Source organism: Poromitra crassiceps, assembly GCF_964638095.1.
Source record: "Poromitra crassiceps genome assembly, chromosome: 2".
NCBI classification, from domain to species: domain Eukaryota; kingdom Metazoa; phylum Chordata; class Actinopteri; order Beryciformes; family Melamphaidae; genus Poromitra; species Poromitra crassiceps.
The window spans coordinates 100,220,746-100,244,630 of NC_139624.1; the positions used below are offsets into that span (position 1 = coordinate 100,220,746).

The following is a 23,885-nucleotide window of genomic DNA, read 5'->3' on the forward strand; positions in this document are numbered from 1 at the left end:
GAAGGATTCGTAACATTTGGACAAAAAGTGCTCTTATGTTTAAAAGGATAATGGGGCACCTTAGTAGGGAGGTCAGCATGATTTCTGAAAAAATATTTCAGTTTCATCTGCCTAAAACACCTAAACAGATCCACTTTTAAGCCAAAGACATTCATATCACCATTAGGTACAACTAGCTATTGCCCATTTTATCTAGCCCACTCACAGTGACTTTGAACTTTGACCTTTAACCACCAAATCAGTTCATCCTTGAGATCAAGTGGATGTTTGAGCCAAATTTGAAGAAATTCCATCAAGGCGTTCCTGAGATATCGCGTTAACGAGCATGGAACAGGCGCACACACAAAAAATCCATCAAAATCAATGTTGTTGCTAATCATTGAAAGACTATGATAATAATTAATTAAATAATAGGTTTCAGGTCATTTAGGTCAAAGTAACCCATTGCTCCCATCGAACCAAGAGTACAAACATTTTTTAGGGAAGGGGGGACACTTTATTATACTGGTGTAGCCCACTGAACATTCAACATTTTCATTAAAAATGGATATAAAAAGGAATATTGATGAGGTGAAGTGCACACATTAACAAGAAAGTCAATATCTGCTCTTTGTTTACAATTCTAAGTATTCAAAAAGCAAAAAGCTCCTCTCAAAGGTGACAGATTAATGACAGTAACCCGGTGACCCACTTATGCTGTCCACAGGTTGTTGAACGTTGCCCCACACACAGCTGTGTTCAATTTGTTCGTGTTGATGCTAGAATACTTCCAGATCCTCTCATGTAAGTCTTGCAGCGCTTCTGTCTCGCTGTCTTTTGATTCTGTCATGAGGAAAAAAAGGTGAATAAAATAGTGCGAGAAACACAAATGTCAGAATTAAGTGCACAAAATGCATTCTGCCTCCATGGATGAAATCACAGACTAAATATTAACAGAGATTAAACAAACTGACCTCTGACTTCTGTTTCTGCACACAGTCGATATACGGAGATCCCTGAATATTTCCAGCCAATGTTGTGTAGCAAGCTACACAGTCTATTGCCGGCTGCATGAACACACACAAACAAATACCACAGACAAGTCAGAACAAGCCAGTCATGTTGTTGAAATTCAGAAACTCTGGTGAAAATCTGCTCACTTTTCAGGAAGGTACTTACTCTGTCAGTTCTGAATTGGCATTGACTTGAGTCAACAGTTCCTTTTCGGCACGTGGTGGCTTTAAGGTAGAAGTTGTGGTAGATGAAGATCTCATCGAACCCAAGCTGAGGAGAAAAGGAGGGGCATTTAGCACTGAACAATCCTCAACCACTTTGCAGATAGTTTAATATGAACTTTTCCTGAACATTCTCCCTTATAGACTCAGAAAAATGTCAAGAAAAATGACCAATTGTGCCCCCCCATCCTCATGGTTTACTCACTGTAGATGAGATTCAGCGCAAAACAAAATAGCCAACAGTGACTCTAAAAGCAGGCATGCTACTGTTCAATACCTCAACGTCTGACTATAGCCAACAGTGACTCTAAAAGCAGGCATGCATACTGTTCAATACCTCAACGTAAAAGCAGGCATGCATACTGTTCAATACCTCAACGTAAAAGCAGGCATGCATACTGTTCAATACCTCAACGTAAAAGCAGGCATGCATACTGTTCAATACCTCAACGTAAAAGCAGGCATGTATACTGTTCAATACCTCAACGTAAAAGCAGGCATGCATACTGTTCAATACCTCAACGTAAAAGCAGGCATGCATACTGTTCAATACCTCAACGTAAAAGCAGGCATGTATACTGTTCAATACCTCAACGTAAAAGCAGGCATGCATACTGTTCAATACCTCAACGTAAAAGCAGGCATGCATACTGTTCAATACCTCAACGTAAAAGCAGGCATGTATACTGTTCAATACCTCAACGTAAAAGCAGGCATGTATACTGTTCAATACCTCGACGTAAAAGCAGGCATGTATACTGTTCAGTACCTCGACGTAAAAGCAGGCATGTACTGCATACTGTTCAATACCTCGACGTAAAAGCAGGCATGCATACTGTTCAATACCTCAACGTAAAAGCAGGCATGCATACTATTCAATACCTCAACGTAAAAGCAGGCATGTATACTGTTCAATACCTCAACGTAAAAGCAGGCATGTATACTGTTCAATACCTCGACGTAAAAGCAGGCATGCATACTGTTCAATACCTCGACGTCTGACTATAGCCAACAGTGACTCTAAAAGCAGGCATGCATACTGTTCAATACCTCAACGTAAAAGCAGGCATGCATACTATTCAATACCTCAACGTAAAAGCAGGCATGCATACTGTTCAATACCTCAACGTAAAAGCAGGCATGTATACTGTTCAATACCTCAACGTAAAAGCAGGCATGCATACAGTTCAATACCTCAACGTAAAAGCAGGCATGCATACTGTTCAATACCTCAACGTAAAAGCAGGCATGTATACTGTTCAATACCTCAACGTAAAAGCAGGCATGTATACTGTTCAATACCTCGACGTAAAAGCAGGCATGTATACTGTTCAGTACCTCGACGTAAAAGCAGGCATGTACTGTATACTGTTCAATACCTCAACGTAAAAGCAGGCATGCATACTGTTCAATACCTCAACGTAAAAGCAGGCATGTATACTGTTCAATACCTCGACGTAAAAGCAGGCATGTATACTGTTCAATACCTCGACGTAAAAGCAGGCATGTATACTGTTCAATACCTCGACGTAAAAGCAGGCATGCATACTGTTCAATACCTCGACGTAAAAGCAGGCATGCATACTGTTCAATACCTCAACGTAAAAGCAGGCATGCATACTATTCAATACCTCAACGTAAAAGCAGGCATGTATACTGTTCAATACCTCAACGTAAAAGCAGGCATGTATACTGTTCAATACCTCGACGTAAAAGCAGGCATGCATACTGTTCAATACCTCGACGTCTGACTATAGCCAACAGTGACTCTAAAAGCAGGCATGCATACTGTTCAATACCTCAACGTAAAAGCAGGCATGCATACTATTCAATACCTCAACGTAAAAGCAGGCATGTATACTGTTCAATACCTCAACGTAAAAGCAGGCATGTATACTGTTCAATACCTCGACGTAAAAGCAGGCATGCATACTGTTCAATACCTCGATGTCTGACTTCAACAGGGTGCTGTAGAAGAGAAAATGTTGCCGGACTTGACCATTAGAGTGGACAATCTCCTGGGCCAGATCCACTCCTTTCCTGTAGTTATCAGATAGTTGATTGTAATCCTCCTGAGCATTAGCAGAGAAGAGCAGAGCTCCAGCACTGAGCAGCAACAGCAACTGAGCAGCCATCGTCCTCCCTGTGTCTGCACAACTGATCTGGAACTGACCACCCACCCTCTCTGGAGTTGGCCTAAATGCTAATTCATATGCGGGAAGAACCTGCCCTCTTTTCCTGAAAACAAACTACAACACCCACATTCAACATGAATATTCATGAATAATCTTAGAGATTTCTTCTACTTATGTATTTTCCCTAAGAAACTGTTAGGGGTTGTTTTCTTAGAGCCAAATGCAGACACAGACAAAAGGCGTAGGGGGATGGAAAAAGGTTTATTGAGCAGATGGTGGAATGTTCCCTATACCACCAGTGAACTGGCTGGAAGCAAGAGGAACAAAGTTGACAGCCTTTGAAAACTGGTCAACTATGGTAAGTATGGTATGGTGGTGTTGATTGACCTGACCTGATGATGGAGGTGGTAACAAAAGGTAACACAATCCACAGCTATATGGGACCAAGGGCCGCTGGGAATGGGTAGGGATTGCAGTAATCCAGCTGTGGGCACAAACAGACAGACACATAATCCCTGGTACCCCTCTCCATTGAGGGCCACAAACATTGCTGCTTGATGAAAGAGCGTGGAATGGAGACCAGGGAGGCAGGAGAGCTTTGAGGTGTGGCCATGGGACCTGGTAGACTCTGGTAGAAACAACAGTTACTGTAGGAGGGCCAGACATCCTCCACCTCCCACGTAACTGCAGCTACCAAGCAGGAAGGAGGAAGGATGACTCAGGCTCGGAGGAGGATCTCTTAGGGGCAGACTGGCGGGAGAGGGAATCAGACTTGACGTTCCAGGAACTGGGTGAGGTGAGGCGATGGGTGAGGTTTCATCGGCACGGCCCCTAGCCCCCTACCCTTGAATTGACGATTTCAGCTAAAAACAGGGTGTACATGACATCTTTTCAAGTCAACTTGGCATCTCAGGGCTTGTGGAGACTTGGATTATGCCAGGTGAGCAGTATGGAAGCATTTAATGTATTTTTTCTGTTGTTTTTTACGTTTTTGCTCATGGCCCCCTTCACACTCAGCAGACAGCTCTCTGTGCCTGCCACAGCTGGAGTGCAGTTCTCCTATCTCGGTGCGTGATGCGTCCACAGTGCTTTACCCAGTGCACTGACTGTATGAGAGTACCTCATAGGACCCAACTTCAAACAAACAGAACTATCCCTTTAAACACAGAATTCCATTCGGCTCCATCTGAAATCAGAATGAGGTGGTGCATTCCTGAGATCCTGCTTGGAAAAGACAGTGGCCTGTTGCAGGGGCACAAAAACAGAGTCAATGAGAGGAAGCGGGTATTATTCTTTACCGTTATATCGTTGAGTCCACGGTGTGAGCCTTCTTCTCGACGAAGAAACCACAAAGAAAAACCCTGCTCCAACAGGCGAGGAGGGTTGTGCAGCTTCAACACGGGCCGACCCAGAACCACAGGAGAGAGAGGGGAGGAAATAAGGTGGAGGCTGGAGCTGAATGGCCTCACGGTGGTTTCCCAATATGAGGAGGGTGAGGCGTGTACAGAGCGCTGCGTGACCCGTGCTAGGAGTCTGCCATCCAGAGCACTGGTGTCCAGCGTAGCAGGGAGAGCCTCTCTGGATAAACCTGAGTGACTAGTGTGGCATCAATGTAGTTGGCATCGGCGCCAGAATCAACCAGAGCGAGCACAGGGATAGTGTCTTCTCTCCGGAGCAGGGAAGCATGGAACTGCATAGGAGCACAAGGGGTTGGAGAAGAGATGGTGGTATGGCTCGTCAGTACCCATGCCATCACTGACAAGCCTTCTCTTTTGGCCGCAGTGGACATGCAGCCAGGAAGTGACCGGCCTGAGCACAGTAAATGCAGGCGCCGGACTTGATGTTGACTAAGTCACCAAATGACCTTAGGATATACTGTGGAATATTGTATTGTATTTTTTTTTTTAATGCTGACCCCCCTTGTGCACCTAAACGTGGTTTAGGAAGTGAGATTGCTGAACTGGAGTTGATTGTTCCCGACACAAAACTATTTACATGAGACATTTGGCACAAAGGACCAATAAATTAGTGCTCTCCCCATTTACTAACAAGATTTCTTGACCAGACCGTTCAGAGACAGCTGGACTCACCAACATTAGATCTGACTGATTTTCCTGAAGTCCTCAGCTGGCTACAGTTGAGCAATGTTAACCTGTTGCTACTTTGTTTCATATTTCACACAGGTCACATGTGGTGGGGTTTCACCAAGCTAATTGATCCACTGAGTTTGTTTACATGCACACAATAATCATATAACTGAGAATAATCAGGTAACTGGCATGAATCAGATTTCTGTGTTTACATGCACTTTGGTAAATAGTGGGAACTCAACTCAAAGTGGGTGAATGGACTTTGAAATTGGGCCATGCACTCATGCAGAAAGCTAGGTGTGTTTATCGGATTTCTCATAATCCGATAACGGCCTTTATCCGGTAAAGGATATCGTTTATGCTGTTTACATGACCACTTGAATAATCAAGTAACTCTAGAACTCTGATAATAATTGGTTTATTAGTGTGCATGTAAACGCACTCACTGATTAAGAATAAACTCTGAGGAACTTCTATCAGCTGCTGGCAGTATAGATTTAGGCTGCTGTTTTCTTTATCTGGGCCCAGTTGCACAAAGCACCTTAGGTTAAGATTTCCCTTAGAGTCAGAGTTAAGGTGTCCATAAAATAGAATCGGCTGCACAAAACACCCAATTCTATTTTACGGACACCTTAACTCTAAGGGAAATCTTAACCTAAGGTGCTTTGTGCAACTGGGCCCAGGCCCTTAACTTTGAGTCAAGTATTCAAGCAAATGTGGAAGCACGTTTGAGGTGTTTGGAGAAAGAAAAAACTAGGCCACTGCTGCAAACCTGTAGATACTTGATCCAAACTGAACATGAACTACAGCAGATGTTTAAACAGCTGATCCAATTCACAATTCCTTCCAGGCATTGTGAGAGAAGGAGACATTCAATTATTTTTTGGAGTTGTAAAAAAGATCGTACTGTTGACTTCAACTCTTTGGCAGAAGGTTGAGATGGAACTACAGGTGCTAACTCACTGTGTTCAGCTGACATGGGGATGAGTAGAGAATGACTGAACTTTCATTTTGTGGTGAACTAATCCTTTAAATAATGGGTTTGAGATAATCTAGGTCAAAATAACCCATCAGTATAAACATTGACCCAAGAGCATAAACATTCTTGAAAAAAATAAAAGTGATGATTCTTTAGAAAGTGACACTTTATTAAACTTAGGTATCCCACTGAACATTCAACATTTTTATATATAAAAAACAGCTAAACAACAAACACAAAATCACAAACAAATGTACCCTACTAACAAAGATATTGATGAGGTGAAGTGCACACCGCACACATTAACAAGAAAGTTAATGTGTTTTGTTTGCAATTTTAAGTATTCAAAAATCTAAAATACGATCAATGACAGTAACCCGGTGACCCACTTATGCTGTTGTTCAGTTCAAACTGTCCACATGTTGTTGAACATTGCCCCTTAGTTTACACACAGTATTCACTCTGTACACACTAACACAGAGGTTCTCAAATGTTTTTCAGCCAAGGACCCCTTACAAGATAGAAAATATACCGGGGACCCCCTCATTCTGATTTGTGATTTTGGGCTAAGCTTAATTGTTTCCACGGTAACATGCTTGACTTTTAATTTGATAGGTTTGTTATTAGAATGTAATCCATGAACCATTTTAGATTTAAAGCATAAACTATTTTCGTTGAACTATGAAGATTTTGCAAAAAAATATATATCTATATATTTTTTTTCATTACATTACATTTACATTACGTCATTTAGCAGACGCTTTTGTTTTGTCCAAAGCGACTTGCAATATCACAATTTGTCAACAGTACAGAAAAACACTATGCAACACAATCAATGACAGCAAAGATATTTTGATAGACTAGCACCATGTAGGAAGTACTTTGAGAAGGAATAAGTAACATGTATCGTTTTTTTTTTATAAAAAAAAAACATAAAAAAAAAAAAAAAAAAAAAAAAAAAAAATTGGACCTCAAAACTTTTCGCGGACCCCCTGGCAAAGTGCCACGGACCCCATTTGAGAACCACTGCACTAACACACAGCATTACAGCATTCACTCTGTTCCTTTTACTAGTAGAAGAGTCGGGGATCCGCTGCTGTAACTCATTGTGTTGCAGCGCTCCCTTCTTTGCGTCTTCATAACCTGCCATGAGGGGAAAACAGTTGACAAAATAAAGTGAGAGACATATAAATCAGGGTCAAAAATAAGTGCACAAAATAACATTCTGCATCCATAGTTGCAGTGCAAAAATGTATGCCACAGTGTAAACATTAAAATAGATTAAATGCAATAGATGAAATCCTCCATTAAATGAACTAACCTCTGTGAGGGCTGGCCTGTGCACACAGTGGATATACGGCTTAGGATCTTGCTCAATTACTCCAGCGAATGTCTTGTAGCAAATTGTACAGTCTATTAACGGCTGCATGGATGCACACACAAAAATAACATAGACAAGTCAGACAAACCAGTCATGTTGTTGAAGTTCAGAAACTCTGGTGGAAATCTGCGCACTTTTCAGAAGGTACTTACCGGGGCTCTGATAGTTTTGAATTGGCATTGACTTGAGTCAACCGTTCCTTTTGGGCACTTCGTGGCTTTAAGGTAGAAGTGGTGGTAGATGTAGGTCACATCGAACCCAGGCTGAGGAGCAAAAGAGAAGCATTTAGCACTGAACAAGTCACTGAACAAGTCACTGAACAAGTCACTGAACAATCTCAACCACTTCAGCAATACTTTTTCCTGGGGGTGGGGGGTCACATGAGAAACCCAGATTGTTGCCAGGGGCAAAAATACTGTATATATATAGTCACGCCGTAACCTCTAATTTCACCACTAGATTAAATGATAGAAAACATACTGTGCACTTATTCTTTAGCAGGCATACTCTACAATACCTTAATGTCTGCCGTCTTGAGGCTTTTGAAGAAGCGGAAATGGTGTTGGATTCCAACATGAGAGTTGAGGTTCTTCAGGGCCAGATCCACTCCTTTCCTGTAGTTATCAGGGAGTTGATTGTAATCCTCATCGTTGACCTTTTTTCTTTTGGGGGGGTCCTCCCTTCAACAACTGGGCTGCTGTCTTCATCAGCCTATGCGTCCTACATCCATCCAGAGCAAGCTGCTATATTATCAGCCCAAAGATTCCATGATTGGTGGGAAGTATTAATGCATTTCGTTGGTGGTGGTCTTCTCTCCCAATCCCCGTTTGGTGCCCATGCCCGGGCAATTTGCATATAACCCCATAAGCGTCCTTGCCATTGCTTAACCTCAGTCAGCCCACGTCCTGTCAATTTGCACAACCCATTATCCCTGCATTCTGCTTAAACATCAGTCAGCCCATGTCCTGACAAGTCAGCCCCCGTCCGGACAATTTGCTCAACCCATTATCCCTGCATTCTGCTTAAACCTCAGTCAGCCCACGTCCTGACAACTTGCTCAACCCATTATCCCTGCATCCTGCTTAAACTTCAGTCAGCCCACGTCCTGACAAGTCGGCCCATGTCCTGACAATCTGCATAACCCATCATTCCGGCATTTGCATAAACCTCAATCAGCCCACGTCCTGACAAGTCAGCCCATGTCTTGACAATTTGCTCAACCCATTATCCCTGCATTTTGCTTAAACCTCAGTCACCCCACGTCATGACAATTTTCATGACCCAGTATCCCTGCATTCTGCTTAAACCTCAGTCAGAGCACGTCTTGTCAAGTCAGCCCATTTCCTGACAATTTGCACAACCCATTATCCCGGTATTTGCTTAAACCCCTGTCAACCCACGTCCTGACAATTTGCATACCCCCCGCGAGCTTCATGAGCCCCCTTTCGTTATATTATCCCGTTCTAACTTTCATTTCTTTTGGGGGATTATCTATCCTATACGTCACTAACGCCCCCCCTCTCTCATCTCAAGAGGAGCGTCATCATATCATGGAGCCATACGCCACACTTAAATTGGTTATTTGTTCAATAAAGCTTGTTAAAACTTCCTACGAGTCTCTCATGATTGAACTGTAGTTCTACTAATTTGTATGTAACTACCGGTATTGTAACTTTCTTGTTGATGTAGGTTTACAACTTGTTATGGTGAAATAGTTTAAAAGCCAATTAAATAGTTGTACACCAGTATTTTAAGTCTAGGCCCTGTAAGGAGGATAAGTAGACACAAATGTGAAAATAGACAATACATTTTTCTAATAGCCTAAATAAATAAATGTTCACGTTTCACTTAGATTGGCTAAATTATTTATTTTAAACCCTTCAATATAAAACAAACCAACTTAAATGTGTCACTTTGATTCAGAGCTCTTATTCAGATACCAAAACAAAATAACCACCTTGTGGTTTTATGCCTCCGCCAACAAGTAACCTACCTTGAGACCCATGGCACAGTGGTGTGGCCATTCAGCCTTATGCCACTTTAGGCAATGATTGGGCATACCTCAACAGAGCTAATCATTTTCAACATGGAAAATGGTCCTACACGTAACTACACCCACCCCTCAACTCTCTACGACCTTCCTATCCCTAGCTATGGCCCATTTCCCTCACCATGCCCCCTCCCACCACCCACATCCTAGCCACTCCCCTTATCCACCCCTCGACTCCCAACTCTCTATGACGTCCTATCCTTAGCTATGGCCCAGTTTGCCTAGCCCCACCCCTTACTGACCATGCATGCCCCCTGCAACCACCCACACCCCCCAGCCACTCCCTCTACCCACCCCTCGAACCCCAACTCTCTACATCCTTCCTATCCCCCCTGGCCCCTTTTCCCTAGCACCGCCCATTTCCCTCACCACAGCCCCTCCCACTACCCACTCCCCCTAATCATCCCTCAAATCCCGACTTGCGACTTCCTATAACTAGCTATGACCCATTTTACCTAGCCCAGTCACAGTGACTTTGAACTTTGACCTTTAACCACCAAATTCGAATCAGTTCATCCTTGAGATCAAGTGGATGTTTGAGCCAAATTTGAAGAAATTCCATCAAGGCGTTCCCTAGATATCACGTTAACGAGCATGGAACAGGCGCACACACAAAAAATCCATCAAAATCAATGTTGTTGCTAATCATTGAAAGACTATGATAATAATTAATTAAATAATAGGTTTCAGGTCATTTAGGTCAAAGTAACCCATTGCTCCCATCAAACCAAGAGTACAAACATTTTTTAGCGGGGGGGACACTTTATTATAATGGTGTAGCCCACTGAACATTCAACATTTTCATTAAAATGGGATATAAAAAGGCATATGTGAAGTGCACACATTAACAAGAAAGTCAATATCTGCTCTTTGTTTACAATTTTAAGTATTCAAAAAGCAAAAAGCTCCTCTCAAAGGTGACAGATTAATGACAGTAACCCGGTGACCCACTTATGCTGTCCACAGGTTGTTGAACGTTGCCCCACACACAGCTGCTGTTCAACGTGCGAGTATAGTAATTCCGGCTCCTCTCATGTAAGTCTTGCAGCGCTTCTGTCTCGCTGTCTTTTGATTCTGTCATGAGGAAAAAAAGGTGAATAAAATAGTGCGAGAAACACAAATGTCAGAATTAAGTGCACAAAATGCATTCTGCCTCCATGGATGAAATCACAGACTAAATATTAACAGAGATTACATGCAACAACCCATTAAACAAACTGACCTGTGTGAGGGTCGGTTTCTGCACACAGTTGATATACGGAGATCCCTGAATATTTCCAGCCAATGTTTTGTAGCAAGCTACACAGTCTATTGCCGGCTGCATGAACACACACAAACAAATACCGCAGACAAGTCAGAACAAGCCAGTCATGTTGTTAAAGTTCAGAAACTCTGGTGAAAATCTGCTCACTTTTCAGAAGGTACTTACTCTGTCAGTTCTGAATTGGCATTGACTTGAGTCAACAGTTCCTTTTAGGCACGTGGTGGCTCTAAGGTAGAAGTTGTGGTAGAAGTAGATCTCATCGAACCCAAGCTGAGGAGAAAAGGAGGGGCATTTAGCACTGAACAAATCACTGAACAACCCTCAACCACTTTGCAGATAGTTTAATATGAACTTTTCCTGAGCATTCTCCCTTATAGACTCAGAAAAATGTAAGAAAAATTACCAATTGCCCCCCCCCCTCATGGTTTACTCCCTGTAGATGAGATTCAGCGCAAAAGAAAATAGCCAACAGTGACTCTAAAAGCAGGCATGCTACTGTTCAATACCTCAACGTCTGACTATAGCCAACAGTGACTCTAAAAGCAGGCATGCATACTGCATACATAATATACATAATGTATACATAATGCATACTGTTCAATACCTCGATGTCTGACTTCAAGACGGTGCTGTAGAAGAGAAAATGTGTCCGGATTTGACCATTAGAGTGGACCATCTCCTGGGCCAGATCCACTCCTTTCTTGTAGTCATCAGGTAGTTGATTGTAATCCTCCTGAGCATTAGCAGAGAAGAGCAGAGCTCCAGCACTGAGCAGCAACAGCAACTGAGCAGCCATCGTCCTCCCTGTGTCTGCACAACTGATCTGGAACTGACCACCCACCCTCTCTGGAGTTGGCCTAAATGCTAATTAATATGCGGGAAGAACCTGCCCTCTTTTCCTGAAAACAAACTACAACACCCACATTCAACATGAATATTCATGAATAATCTTAGAGATTTCTTCTACTTATGTATTTTCCCTAAGAAACTGTTAGGGGTTGTTTTCTTAGAGCCAAATGCAGACACAGACAAAAGGCGTAGGGGGATGGAAAAAGGTTTATTGAGCAGATGGTGGAATGTCCCCTACTTACCACCAGTGAACTGGCTGGAGGCAAGAGGAACAAAGTTGACAGCCTTTGAAAACTGGTCAACTATGGTAAGTATGGTATGGTGGTGTTGATTGACCTGACCTGATGATGGAGGTGTAACAGAGTAACACAATCCACAGCTACATTATATGGGACCAAGGGCTGCTGGGAATGGGTAGGGATTGCAGTAATCCAGCTGTGGGCACAAACAGAGCAGAAAGACACATAATCCCTGGTACCCCTCTCCATTGAGGGCCACAAACATTGCTGCTTGATGAAAGAGCGTGGAATGGAGACCAGGGAGGCAGGAGAGCTTCGAGGTGTGGCCATGGGACCTGGTAGACTCTGGTAGAAACAGCAGTTACTGTAGGAGGGCCAGACATCCTCCACCTCCCTCGTAACTGCAGCTACCAAGCAGGAAGGAGGAAGGATGACTCAGGCTCGGAGGAGGATCTCTTAGGGGCAGACTGGCGGGAGAGGGAATCAGACTTGACGTTCCAGGAACTGGGTGAGGTGAGGTGATGGGTGAGGTTTCATCGGCACGGCCCCTAGCCCCCTACCCTTAAATCGGAAGCATCCACCTCGACCACGAACGGCTTAGAGGGGTCTGTCTGGGTAAACCAAGACTGGAGTAGAGGTGAAGAGCCTCTTAAGGTGGTTGAAGTTGAACGCAACATTTTCCTCAGGGGTTCAAGGGAAGGTGGAGCTGCCACTCTGCTGTAGTCTCTGATGAACCACATGTAGAAGATATCAAAGTCCAGGAAGGTGGTGGGACTTGTCCACACTGACTGGATCTTGGCCGCGTCCGTCTTCACCTGTTCCTGGTCTATGGTGAAACCTGCAACACAGTCTCACAGAAAATTGTAAAATAGCAACGTTTTGGACCAACGTTGCTATTTTACAACCCAGGAACCTCACAGGGGACTTAACTCACACATCTCAGCTTTCACAGATTGTTTTCAGGCGGCAGAGCATTTTTTTTTACCTGTATTTTTTACAGGAGCCTCACTGTAATACTCTCTTTTCAGGAGTGCCCTGTGACGCACGCACGCACGCACGCACGCACGCACGCACGCACGCACGCACGCACGCACGCACACACACACACACACACACACACACACACACACACACACACACACACACACACACCTGGAAGCTGGCCTATACAACCTGATCTGCTGGCCACTGACCTGCTGCACTGGAACAGTTGGGGTTAAGGGCCTTGCTCAAGGGCACCTCAGTGGTGGTAATGAGGGAGGGGCAAGCGCTGCCTTTTCACTTTCCCCGCCCAGATTTATCCTGTCGGTCCTGGGAACCGATGACCTTCCGGTCACAAACTCGCTTCTCTAACTTTTAGGCCACTACTGCCCATTTTGAATGTGTTCCTCCATGTTACGAGAGATCAGGATGTCATCTAGGTATGAGAAGGTGATGCACTTCAGCATGTCTCGGAGGACATCGTTGATGAGGGCCAGGAAGACGGTTGGTCAAAACGAAAGGCATCACCAGGTACTCAAAGTGTCTCAGGAGGTGTTAAACACAGAATTCCATTCGTCTCCATCTGAAATCAGAATGAGGTGGTGCATTCCTGAGATCCTGCTTGGAAAAGACAGTGGCCTGTTGCAGGGGCACAAAAACAGAGTCAATGAGAGGAAGCGGGTATTATTCTTTACCGTTATATCGTTGAGTCCACGGTGTGAGCCTTCTTCTCGACGAAGAAACCACGGTAACACTTCATAATACTGTAACACAAAAAATGGGTAGTTACTGAGGAACGAGTAAGGAACGAACCATTAGTTCATGAATAGTTAATGATTAGTTAATGAGTAGTTGATAGGTAGTTCCTTAATGGTAGTTACTTAAGAACTGACCATTAGTTACCATGTTAACGAACCAGTAAGTAATGATTACTTCCCTATTTTTTTTTTTTTTAATATGTTTTCATTCACTAGTTCATTAATAGTTAATGGGTAGTTCCTTAAAGATCCTTAATGGTAGTTACTTAAGAACTGACCATTAGTTCCCATGGTAGTTACTAAAGAACGGACCATTAGTTACCATGTTAACGAACCAGTAAGTAATGATTACTTCCCTAATTTTTTTTTTCATTTGTTTTCATCCACTAGTTCATTAATAGTTAATGGGTAGTTCCTTAAAGATCCTTAATGGTAGTTACTTAAGAACTGACCATTAGTTCCCATGGTAGTTACTAAAGAACTGACCATTAGTTACCATGTTAACGAACCAGTAAGTAATGATTACTTCCCTAATTTTTTTTTTTTTAATATGTTTTCATTCACTAGTTCATTAATAGTTAATGGGTAGTTCCTTAAAGATCCTTAATGGTAGTTACTTAAGAACTGACCATTAGTTCCCATGGTAGTTACTAAAGAACGGACCATTAGTTACCATGTTAACGAACCAGTAAGTAATGATTACTTCCCTAATTTTTTTTTTCATTTGTTTTCATCCACTAGTTCATTAATAGTTAATGGGTAGTTCCTTAAAGATCCTTAATGGTAGTTACTTAAGAACTGACCATTAGTTCCCATGGTAGTTACTAAAGAACTGACCATTAGTTACCATGTTAACGAACCAGTAAGTAATGATTACTTCCCTAAATTTTTTTTTTTTTTAATATTTCACTAGTTCATGAACAGGTAGTTCCTTAAGAACTGACTATTAGTTACCATGTTCGTGAGCATGACTCCACCAAATACTTACCAGTTGTTCATGAGTACTCATCGTTACTTCATGATTACCTTACCATTATTTACCATGTTAGTGCATCATTACTTCCTGCTTACTTTACCATTAGTTCCCATGTTTGTGCCCCCTCAAGTGAAGCAGTACATCTTACTGAGTAGTTACTAAGGAATACACCATTACTTCCTGCTTACTTTACCATTACTTAACATGTTTGTGCCCCCTCAAGTAAAGCAGTACATCTTCCTGAGTTGTTACTAAGGGATACACCATTACTTCCTGCTTACTTTACCATTAGTTCCCATGTTTGTGCCCCCTCAAGTGAAGCAGTACATCTTACTGAGTAGTTACTAAGGAATACACCATTACTTCCTGCTTACTTTACCATTAGTTCCCATGTTTGTGCCCCCTCAAGTGAAGCAGTACATCTTACTGAGTAGTTACTAAGGAATACACCATTACTTCCTGCTTACTTTACCATTAGTTCCCATGTTTGTGCCCCCTCAAGTGAAGCAGTACATCTTACTGAGTTGTTACTAAGGAATATACCATTACTTCCTGCTTACTTTACCATTAGTTAACATGTTTGTGCCCCCTCAAGTAAAGCAGTACATCTTCCTGAGTTGTTCCTAAGGAATATACCATTACTTCCTGCTTACTTTACTAGTGAAGACGAATTTATTCAAGTATGCAAATTAAAAAAGTGTAGCTCCTCCCACTTTAGTAAAGTACCCTACCCCACTTAGGAGATCGAGGTACCCCACTAAAACCACGCCCCCGAGGCTCTACGACCTTCAGGGGCGGAGTTACCTTTTTTGGCTCCACCCACCCCCGCCGGAAGCCAGGGAAAGGGGGCGGAGCCTATTTTTCACATTCGAACTCCTTGGGGGCGTGGCTACAGTTCTAGCCTACTTTGGTTAGGCCACGCCCACCGGAAGTGCGATATGTAAACCCTACCAAAAAAAGTGTTTTTTTTACTAAGTGTTTGAGCCAAGAACTAGTGAAATATTAAAAAAAAAAATTTTTAGGGAAGTAATCATTACTTACTGGTTCGTTAACATGGTAACTAATGGTCAGTTCTTAAGTAACTACCATTAAGGAACTACCTATCAACTACTCATTAACTAATCATTAACTATTCATGAACTAATGGTTCGTTCCTTACTCGTTCCTCAGTAACTACCCATTTTTTGTGTTACAGTATTATGAAGTGTTACCGAAACCACAAAGAAAAACCCTGCTCCAACAGGAGAGGAGGATTGTGCAGCTTCAACACGGGCCGACCCAGAACCACAGGAGAGAGAGGGGAGGAAATAAGGTGGAGGCTGGAGCTGAATGGCCTCACGGTGGTTTCCCAATATGAGGAGGGTGAGGGGTACAGAGCGCTGGGTGACCCGTGCTAGGAGTCTGCCATCCAGAGCACTGGTGTCCAGCGTAGCAGGGAGAGCCTCTCTGGATAAACCTGAGTGACTAGTGTGGCATCAATGTAGTTGGCATCGGCGCCAGAATCAACCAGAGCGAGCACAGGGATAGTGTCTTCTCTCCGGAGCAGGGAAGCATGGAACTGCATAGGAGCACAAGGGGTTGGAGAAGAGATGGTGGTATGGCTCGTCAGTACCCATGCCATCACTGACAAGCCTTCTCTTTTGGCCGCAGTGGACATGCAGCCAGGAAGTGACCGGCCTGAGCACAGTAAATGCAGGCGCCGGACTTGATGTTGACTAAGTCACCAAATGACCTTAGGATATACTGTGGAATATTGTATTGTAATTTTTTTTTTAATGCTGACCCCCCTTGTGCACCTAAACGTGGTTTAGGAAGTGAGATTGCTGAACTGGAGTTGATTGTTCTGACACAAAACTATTTACATGAGACATTTGGCACAAAGGACCAATAAATTAGTGCTCTCCCCATTTACTAACAAGACTTCTTGACCAGACCGTTCAGAGACAGCTGGACTCACCAACATTAGATCTGACTGATTTTCCTGAAGTCCTCAGCTGGCTACAGTTGAGCAATGTTAACCTGTTGCTACTTTGTTTCATATTTCACACATCACACAGGTCACATGTGGTGGGGTTTCACCAAGCTAATTGATCCACTGAGTGCGTTTACATGCACACAATAATCATATAACTGAGAATAATCAGGTAACTGGCATGAATCAGATTTCTGTGTTTACATGCACTTTGGTAAATAGTGGGAACTCAACTCAAAGTGGGTGAATGGACATTGAAATTGGGCCATGCACTCATGCAGAAAGCTAGGTGTGTTTATCGGATTTCTCATAATCCGATAACGGCCTTTATCCGGTAAAGGATATTGTGTATGCTGTTTACATGATAATCAAGTAACTCTAGAACTCTGATAATAATTGGTTTATTAGTGTGCATGTAAACGCACTCACTGATTAAGAATAAACTCTGAGGAACTTCTATCAGCTGCTGGCAGTATAGATTTAGGCTGCTGTTTTCTTTATCTGGGCCCAGTTGCACAAAGCACCTTAGGTTAAGATTTCCCCTAGAGTCAGAGTTAAAGTGTCCATAAAATAGAATCGAGGGAAATCTTAACCTAAGGTGCTTTGTGCAACTGGGCCCAGGCCCTTAACTTTGAGTCAAGTATTCAAGCAAATGTGGAAGCACGTTTGAGGTGTTTGGAGAAAGAAAAAACTAGGCCACTGCTGCAAACCTGTAGATACTTGATCCAAACTGAACATGAACTACAGCAGATGTTTAAACAGTTGATCCAATTCACAATTCCTTCCAGGCATTGTGAGAGAAGGAGACATTCGATTATTTTTTGGAGTTGTAAAAAAGATCGTACTGTTGACTTCAACTCTTTGGCAGAAGGTTGAGATGGAACTACAGGTGCTAACTCAGTGTTCAGCTGACATGGGGATGAGTAGAGAATGACTGAACTTTCATTTTGTGGTGAACTAATCCTTTAAATAATGGGTTTGAGATAATCTAGGTCAAAATAACCCATCAGTATAAACATTGACCCAAGAGTATAAACATTCTTGAAAAAAATAAAAATGATGATTCTTTACAAAGTGACACTTTATTAATTTGAGTGCCAGCCACTTTTGGAGAACGGACGCTCCCAGTGCCAGAGTTTCAGAGCGTTTTCAGTGATTTCTCGAGGCCCACAGAATATTGTGTGATATTACTATGTAAACACTGAACACGCACAAAGAACGATGAGACTCTATTCTATCATCTGCAAAAAAAAGTTTATTGATCCCATTTTCCGTTCTTTAGTTATGAGCCGGAGAAGATAGCTTGATTCATCCAAAAACAGCAATTTTTTTCTAGAAGCTGAGATAATTGGCCTTTTGTGAAATTAAACATTTCAAGCACACACTGACTCTGAAGCTAATCTTTTCTAATGTAGTCACACCTCAAAAATAATTTCCTTCAATAAAACAGTTTAGGCCAGGGAATTTTGTTTGGCAGAATAATATTTTTAGCTACAACCAGCAGCGCTGGCCCCTGCGTGCGCTGCTGGTTGCAGCTTCTTGCTGGTCTTGATTTGCTGCTGGTGGGCATCGGATATTCTGGCTTGCGTTTGTCAATCCTGTCCTGCTGCCTGGGTCTGTCTGGGTGTTGCGTGCTGCTCTGCGTGCCCCCCCCGCCCCGCCCCGCCCCGCCTCGCCTCAACTGCACACTCCTCCTCCTGTCTGTGGTGGCTCTCTGCTGAGTTTGCTGTGCGCACAGTGAAGGGTGCAGCTTTTTTACAGCGTTCCGCGTGTGTTTGTCACCGGCAACGATGCTTCCAGTTGAGAATAATAACTCCACGGTGTGGATGTGCGGATGTGCTGTCGCAACCGACACAGAGCGGCTCAATTGTGGGAGCAGATTGGCTGCTGCAGGCACAGCTGCAGTAACGTGCTTCAGCATATCGATGCATACGGATGCGATGCGATTTCCGTTTCCATAACGACTTCTTCTTTGTTTTTTCCTTGCCTTTCTGTTATGTGGAGAGCACTGTCGCCACCTAAGGGTTCTGTAAAATAGGTTATAGACCTCCAATAGCTACAATAGTTGTACCAGAGATGTATCAGGGATTGATCCACGTCCCACCGTCAAAAAACGCAATTGACGACAACCGTCGTCATTGGCACTCTACGTCAGTATTTGAATTGACGACAGCTGTCGTCATTGGCATTCAATGAGTTAAACGTATGTATCCCACTGAACATTCAACATTTTTATATATAAAAAACAGCTAAACAACAAACACAAAATCACAAACAAAGGTACCCTACTAACAAAGATATTGATGAGGTGAAGTGCACACCGCACACATTAACAAGAAAGTGAATGTGTTTTGTTCGCAATTCTAAGTATTCAAAAATCTAAAATACGATCAATGACAGTAACCCAGTGAGCCACTTATGCTGTTGTTCAGTTCAAACTGTCCACATGTTGTTGAACATTGCCCCTTAGTTTACACACAGTATTCACTCTGTACACACTAACACACAGCATTACAGCATTCACTCTGTTCCTTTTACTAGTAGAAGAGTCGGGGATCCGCTGCTGTAACTCATTGTGTTGCAGTGCTCCCTTCTTTGCGTCTTCATAACCTGCCATGAGGGGAAAACAGTTGACAAAATAAAGTGAGAGACATATAAATCAAGGTCAGAAATTAGTGCACAAAATAACATTCTGCATCCATGGTTGCAGTGCAAAAATGTATGTCACAGTGTAAACATTAAAATAGATTAAATGCAATAGATGAAATCCTCCATTAAATGAACTAACCTCTGTGAGGGCTGGCCTGTGCACACAGTGGATATACGGCTTAGGATCTTGCTCAATCTCTCCAGCGAATGTCTTGTAGCAAATTGTACAGTCTATTAACGGCTGCATGGACGCACACACAAACATAACACAGACAAGTCAGAACAAGCCAGTCATGTTGTTGAAGCTCAGAAACTCAAGTTCAAAAATCTGCTCACTTTTCAGAAGGTACTTACTCTGTCATTTCTGAATTGGCATTGACTTGAGTCAACCGTTCCTTTTGGGCAATTAGTGGCTTTAAGGTAGAAGTGGTGGTAGATGTAGGTGACATCGAACCCAGGCTGAGGAGAAAAAGAGAAGCATTTAGCACTGAACAAGTCACTGAACAAGTCACTGAACACGTCACTGAACAAGTCACTGAACAAGTCACTGAACAATCTCAACCACTTCATCAATAATTTTTCCTGGGGGTGGGGGGTCACATGAGAAACCCAGATTGTTGCCAGGGGCAAAAATATAAATATAGTCACGCCGTAACCTCTAATTTCACCACTAGATTAAATGATAGAAAACATACTGTGCACTTATTCTTTAGCAGGCATACTCTACAATACCTCAATGTCTGCCGTCTTGAGGCTTTTGAAGAAGCGGAAATGGTGTTGGATTCCAACATGAGAGTTGAGGTTCTTCAGGGCCAGATCCACTCCTTTCCTGTACTTATCAGATAGTTGATTGTAATCCTCCTGAGCATTAGCAGGAAACAGCAGCGCTCCGGCACTGAGCAGCAACAGCAACAGAGCAGCCATCTTCCTCCCTGTATCTGTACAACTGCTCTGAAACAGACCACTCCCTCTGAAACTGGGCCAAATGCTAATGCATGCGGGAAGAACCTGCCCCCTCTTCTGGAAACAGTCTACAACCAGAGGCGGTAACACTTTACAATAAGGTACACAAATAATATAGTAGTTACTAGTAAACTAATGAGAAACTAACTTTTAGTTAATGAATAGTTAATGATTAGCTAATGGCCTTTAATCATTAGTTAATCATTAATTAATGATTAGTTAAAGTCAGTTCTGAGTATAGTAGTTAATCATTAGTTAATCATCTATACAATTGAGTATGTGGACTTTGTCTGTTTGTTTCAAGTTCTGTGTTCGGCCACAGCTATGCTGTTTTATGTGCGATCGGGCTGAAACCTTCAGGGTGTGTAGAGGGCACCCATGTGGCTGACCTGACGGAGCCGTATTTTTTTAATTTGGCTAATTAGCTAATGATGTGATGTCATCAGTGATGATGTCAACGATAATGTCAAAAGATTTGTCATAAGGGCGCGCGCACGCACGCACACACACACACACACACACACACACACACACACACACACACACAGAAGGAGGCACTGTGACAAGACTGATCATCAGTGATGTCACACACACACACACACACAAGGAGGCATTGTGACAAGACTGTGATGTCATAGGGGGGCACACACACACACACACACACTGATTATGTCATCAGTGATATCATAATGGGGCGCGCACGCACGCACACACACACACACACACACACACACACACACACACACACACACACACACACACACACACGGAGGCATTGTGACATCACTGAGATAATCTAGGTCAAAATAACCCAACAGTATAAACATTGACCCAAGAGTATAAACATTCTTGAAAAAAGTAAAACTGATGATTCTTTACAAAGTGACACTTTATTTAAATTTATTTTATTAAACGTATGTATCCCACTGAACATTCAACATTTTATATAAAAAACTGCTAAACAACAAACACAAAATCACAAACAAATGTATCCTACTAACAAAGATATTGATGAGGTGAAGTGCACACTGCACACATTAACAAGTTCATGTGTGTTTTGTTCACAATTTTTAAGTATTCAAAAATAAAAAATACACTCTGAAGTGACATATCAATGACAGTAACCCGGTGACCCACTTATGCTGTTGTTCAGTTCAAACTGTCCACATGTTGTTGAACATTGCCCCTTAGTTTACACACAGTATTCACTCTGTTCCTTTACACACAGCATTACAGCATTCACTCTGTTCCTTCTTTACACACAGCATTCACTCCGTTCCTTTACATACAGCATTCACTCCGTTCCTTTACATACAGCATTCGCTATGTTCCTTTACATACAGCATTCACTATGTTCCTTTACATACAGCATTCACTATGTTCCTTTACATACAGCATTCACTATGTTCCTTTACATACAGCATTCACTATGTTCCTTTACATACAGCATTCGCTATGTTCCTTTACATACAGCATTCACTATGTTCCTTTACATACAGCATTCACTATGTTCCTTTACATACAGCATTCACTCTGTTCCTTTACATACAGCATTCACTATGTTCCTTTACATACAGCATTCGCTATGTTCCTTTACATACAGCATTCACTATGTTCCTTTACATACAGCATTCACTCTTTTCCTTTACACACAGCATTCACTCTGTTCCTTTTACTAGTAGAAGAGTCGGGGATCCGCTGCTGTAACTCATTGTGTTGCAGCGCTCCATTCTTTCCGTCTTCATAACCTGCCATGAGGGGAAAACAGTTGACAAAATAATGTGAGACACATAAATCAAGGTCAGAAATAAGTGCAGAAAATAACATTCTGCATCCATAGTTGCAGTGCAAAAATTGATGTCAGTGTAAACATTAAAATAGATTAAATGCAATAGATTAAATCCTCCATTAAATGAACTAACCTCTGTGAGGACTGGCCTGCGCACACAGTGGATATACGGATTAGGATCTTGCTCAATCTCTCCAGCGAATGTCTTGTAGCAAGCTACACAGTCTATTAACGGCTGCATGGACGCACACAAACAAATACCACAGACAAGTCAGAACAAGCCAGTCATGTTGTGGAAGTTCAGAAACTCTGGTGGAAATCTGCGCACTTTTCAGAAGGTACTTACTCTGTCAGTTCTGAATTGGCATTGACTTGAGTCAACCGTTCCTTTTGGGCACTTAGTGGCTTTAAGGTAGAAGTGGTGGTAGATGTAGGTCACATCGAACCCAGGCTGAGGAGAAAAAGAGAAGCATTTAGCACTGAACACGTCACTGAACAAGTCACTGAACAATCCTCAACCACTTGAGTGATATCTGAGATATTCACTACATAGTTTGATAATACGGTATGAACTTTTCCCCTCGTAGACTACTACTAGGAAAATGCCAAGGAAAATGTACAATTATGTGTGTGTGTGTTCCATGGTTTAGATTAGATTCAGTACAACCTCTTCAGCACAACAAAATAACCATCACCGACTCTAAAAGCAGGCATACTGTACAATACCTCAATGTTTGACATCCCACGGCTTTGGAAGAAGCGGAAATGGTGTTGGATTCCAACATGAGAGTTGAGGTTCTTCAGGGCCAGATCCACTCCTTTCCTGTACTTATCAGATAGTTGATTGTAATCCTCCTGAGCATTAGCAGGAAACAGCAGCGCTCCGGCACTGAGCAGCAACAGCAACAGAGCAGCCATCTTCCTCCCTGTATCTGTACAACTGCTCTGAAACAGACCACTCACTCTGAAACTGGGCCAAATGCTAATACATGCGGGAAGAACCCGCCCCCTCTTCTGGAAACAGTACAACCAGAGGCTGCTTGGGGCCCCAGGGCGTTAGGGGGCCCCAGAGGGCTGACAAACTTTACTCCACAGCAGTGACCGCAAACCCCAACCCCCTGCCCATTGCAATGACATTGAAACCTCCGTAAACGGGCCCCAAATCCCCCCCTGGCCTGGACGATTTGCAATGATGTAGGAAACCTCGCTAAAGGGGCCCCATGTCAATCCCTGCATGATTTGCAATGACATGAGAACAAACTGGATGTCAAACCTGTATGATTCACGTACATTCTCTTGAATAGAAGGTGGAACGAACATTCAGGAGAATGTAATGCAAGTTTGACGGGAATGATTCATGTCTATTCTCTTGAATTGACAGTTAATGAAGAAAAACGAATACGTTATCTGGAAGACAAAAAAGAAAGAAAAAAGAGGATGATGAAAATAGAAGAGCGGAGCAGATAACTTAATGCTGTTAGTCTAGCCTTAATGTTGTTGGAGATACTTCAGATACGAACTTCAGCTAGCATTTTTGTTTTACTATGTTAGTTAAAGGAGAATTTCGGTTTTTTACACCACAGTCCTTATTTCCAG

At 42.6% G+C, this 23,885-nt stretch overlaps 4 protein-coding genes across 4 annotated transcripts; all 4 read right to left on the reverse strand.

The window, feature by feature from the left end:
* Positions 1-502: 502 nt before the first annotated feature.
* Positions 503-3,361, reverse strand: LOC310795779 (uncharacterized protein). The gene is made up of 4 exons (XM_083657853.1): positions 3,158-3,361; positions 1,159-1,263; positions 954-1,046; positions 503-822 (listed from the first exon to the last, which is right to left on the reverse strand). The coding sequence occupies exons 1-4, from the start codon at positions 3,347-3,349 to the stop codon at positions 739-741; spliced, it is 474 nt and encodes a 157-aa protein (XP_083513979.1). The 5' UTR covers positions 3,350-3,361; the 3' UTR covers positions 503-738.
* A 3,224-nt stretch (positions 3,362-6,585) lies between these two features.
* LOC310795787 (uncharacterized protein) lies at positions 6,586-11,909 on the reverse strand (the record flags this gene model as incomplete). Its single annotated transcript, XM_083657873.1, has 5 exons — positions 6,586-6,880; positions 7,443-7,561; positions 7,740-7,841; positions 11,279-11,383; positions 11,718-11,909. The coding sequence occupies 4 exons, from the start codon at positions 11,907-11,909 to the stop codon at positions 7,472-7,474; spliced, it is 489 nt and encodes a 162-aa protein (XP_083513999.1). The 3' UTR covers positions 6,586-6,880; positions 7,443-7,471.
* A 6,831-nt stretch (positions 11,910-18,740) lies between these two features.
* Positions 18,741-20,476, reverse strand: LOC310797058 (uncharacterized protein). Its single transcript, XM_083659336.1, has 4 exons — positions 20,270-20,476; positions 19,892-19,996; positions 19,677-19,778; positions 18,741-19,498 (listed from the first exon to the last, which is right to left on the reverse strand). Exons 1-4 carry the CDS (start codon positions 20,459-20,461, stop codon positions 19,409-19,411), a joined length of 489 nt encoding a protein of 162 aa, XP_083515462.1. The 5' UTR covers positions 20,462-20,476; the 3' UTR covers positions 18,741-19,408.
* An 892-nt stretch (positions 20,477-21,368) lies between these two features.
* Positions 21,369-23,248, reverse strand: LOC310794916 (uncharacterized protein). The gene is made up of 4 exons (XM_083656951.1): positions 23,016-23,248; positions 22,636-22,740; positions 22,423-22,524; positions 21,369-22,248 (listed from the first exon to the last, which is right to left on the reverse strand). Exons 1-4 carry the CDS (start codon positions 23,205-23,207, stop codon positions 22,159-22,161), a joined length of 489 nt encoding a protein of 162 aa, XP_083513077.1. The 5' UTR covers positions 23,208-23,248; the 3' UTR covers positions 21,369-22,158.
* Positions 23,249-23,885: the final 637 nt, after the last annotated feature.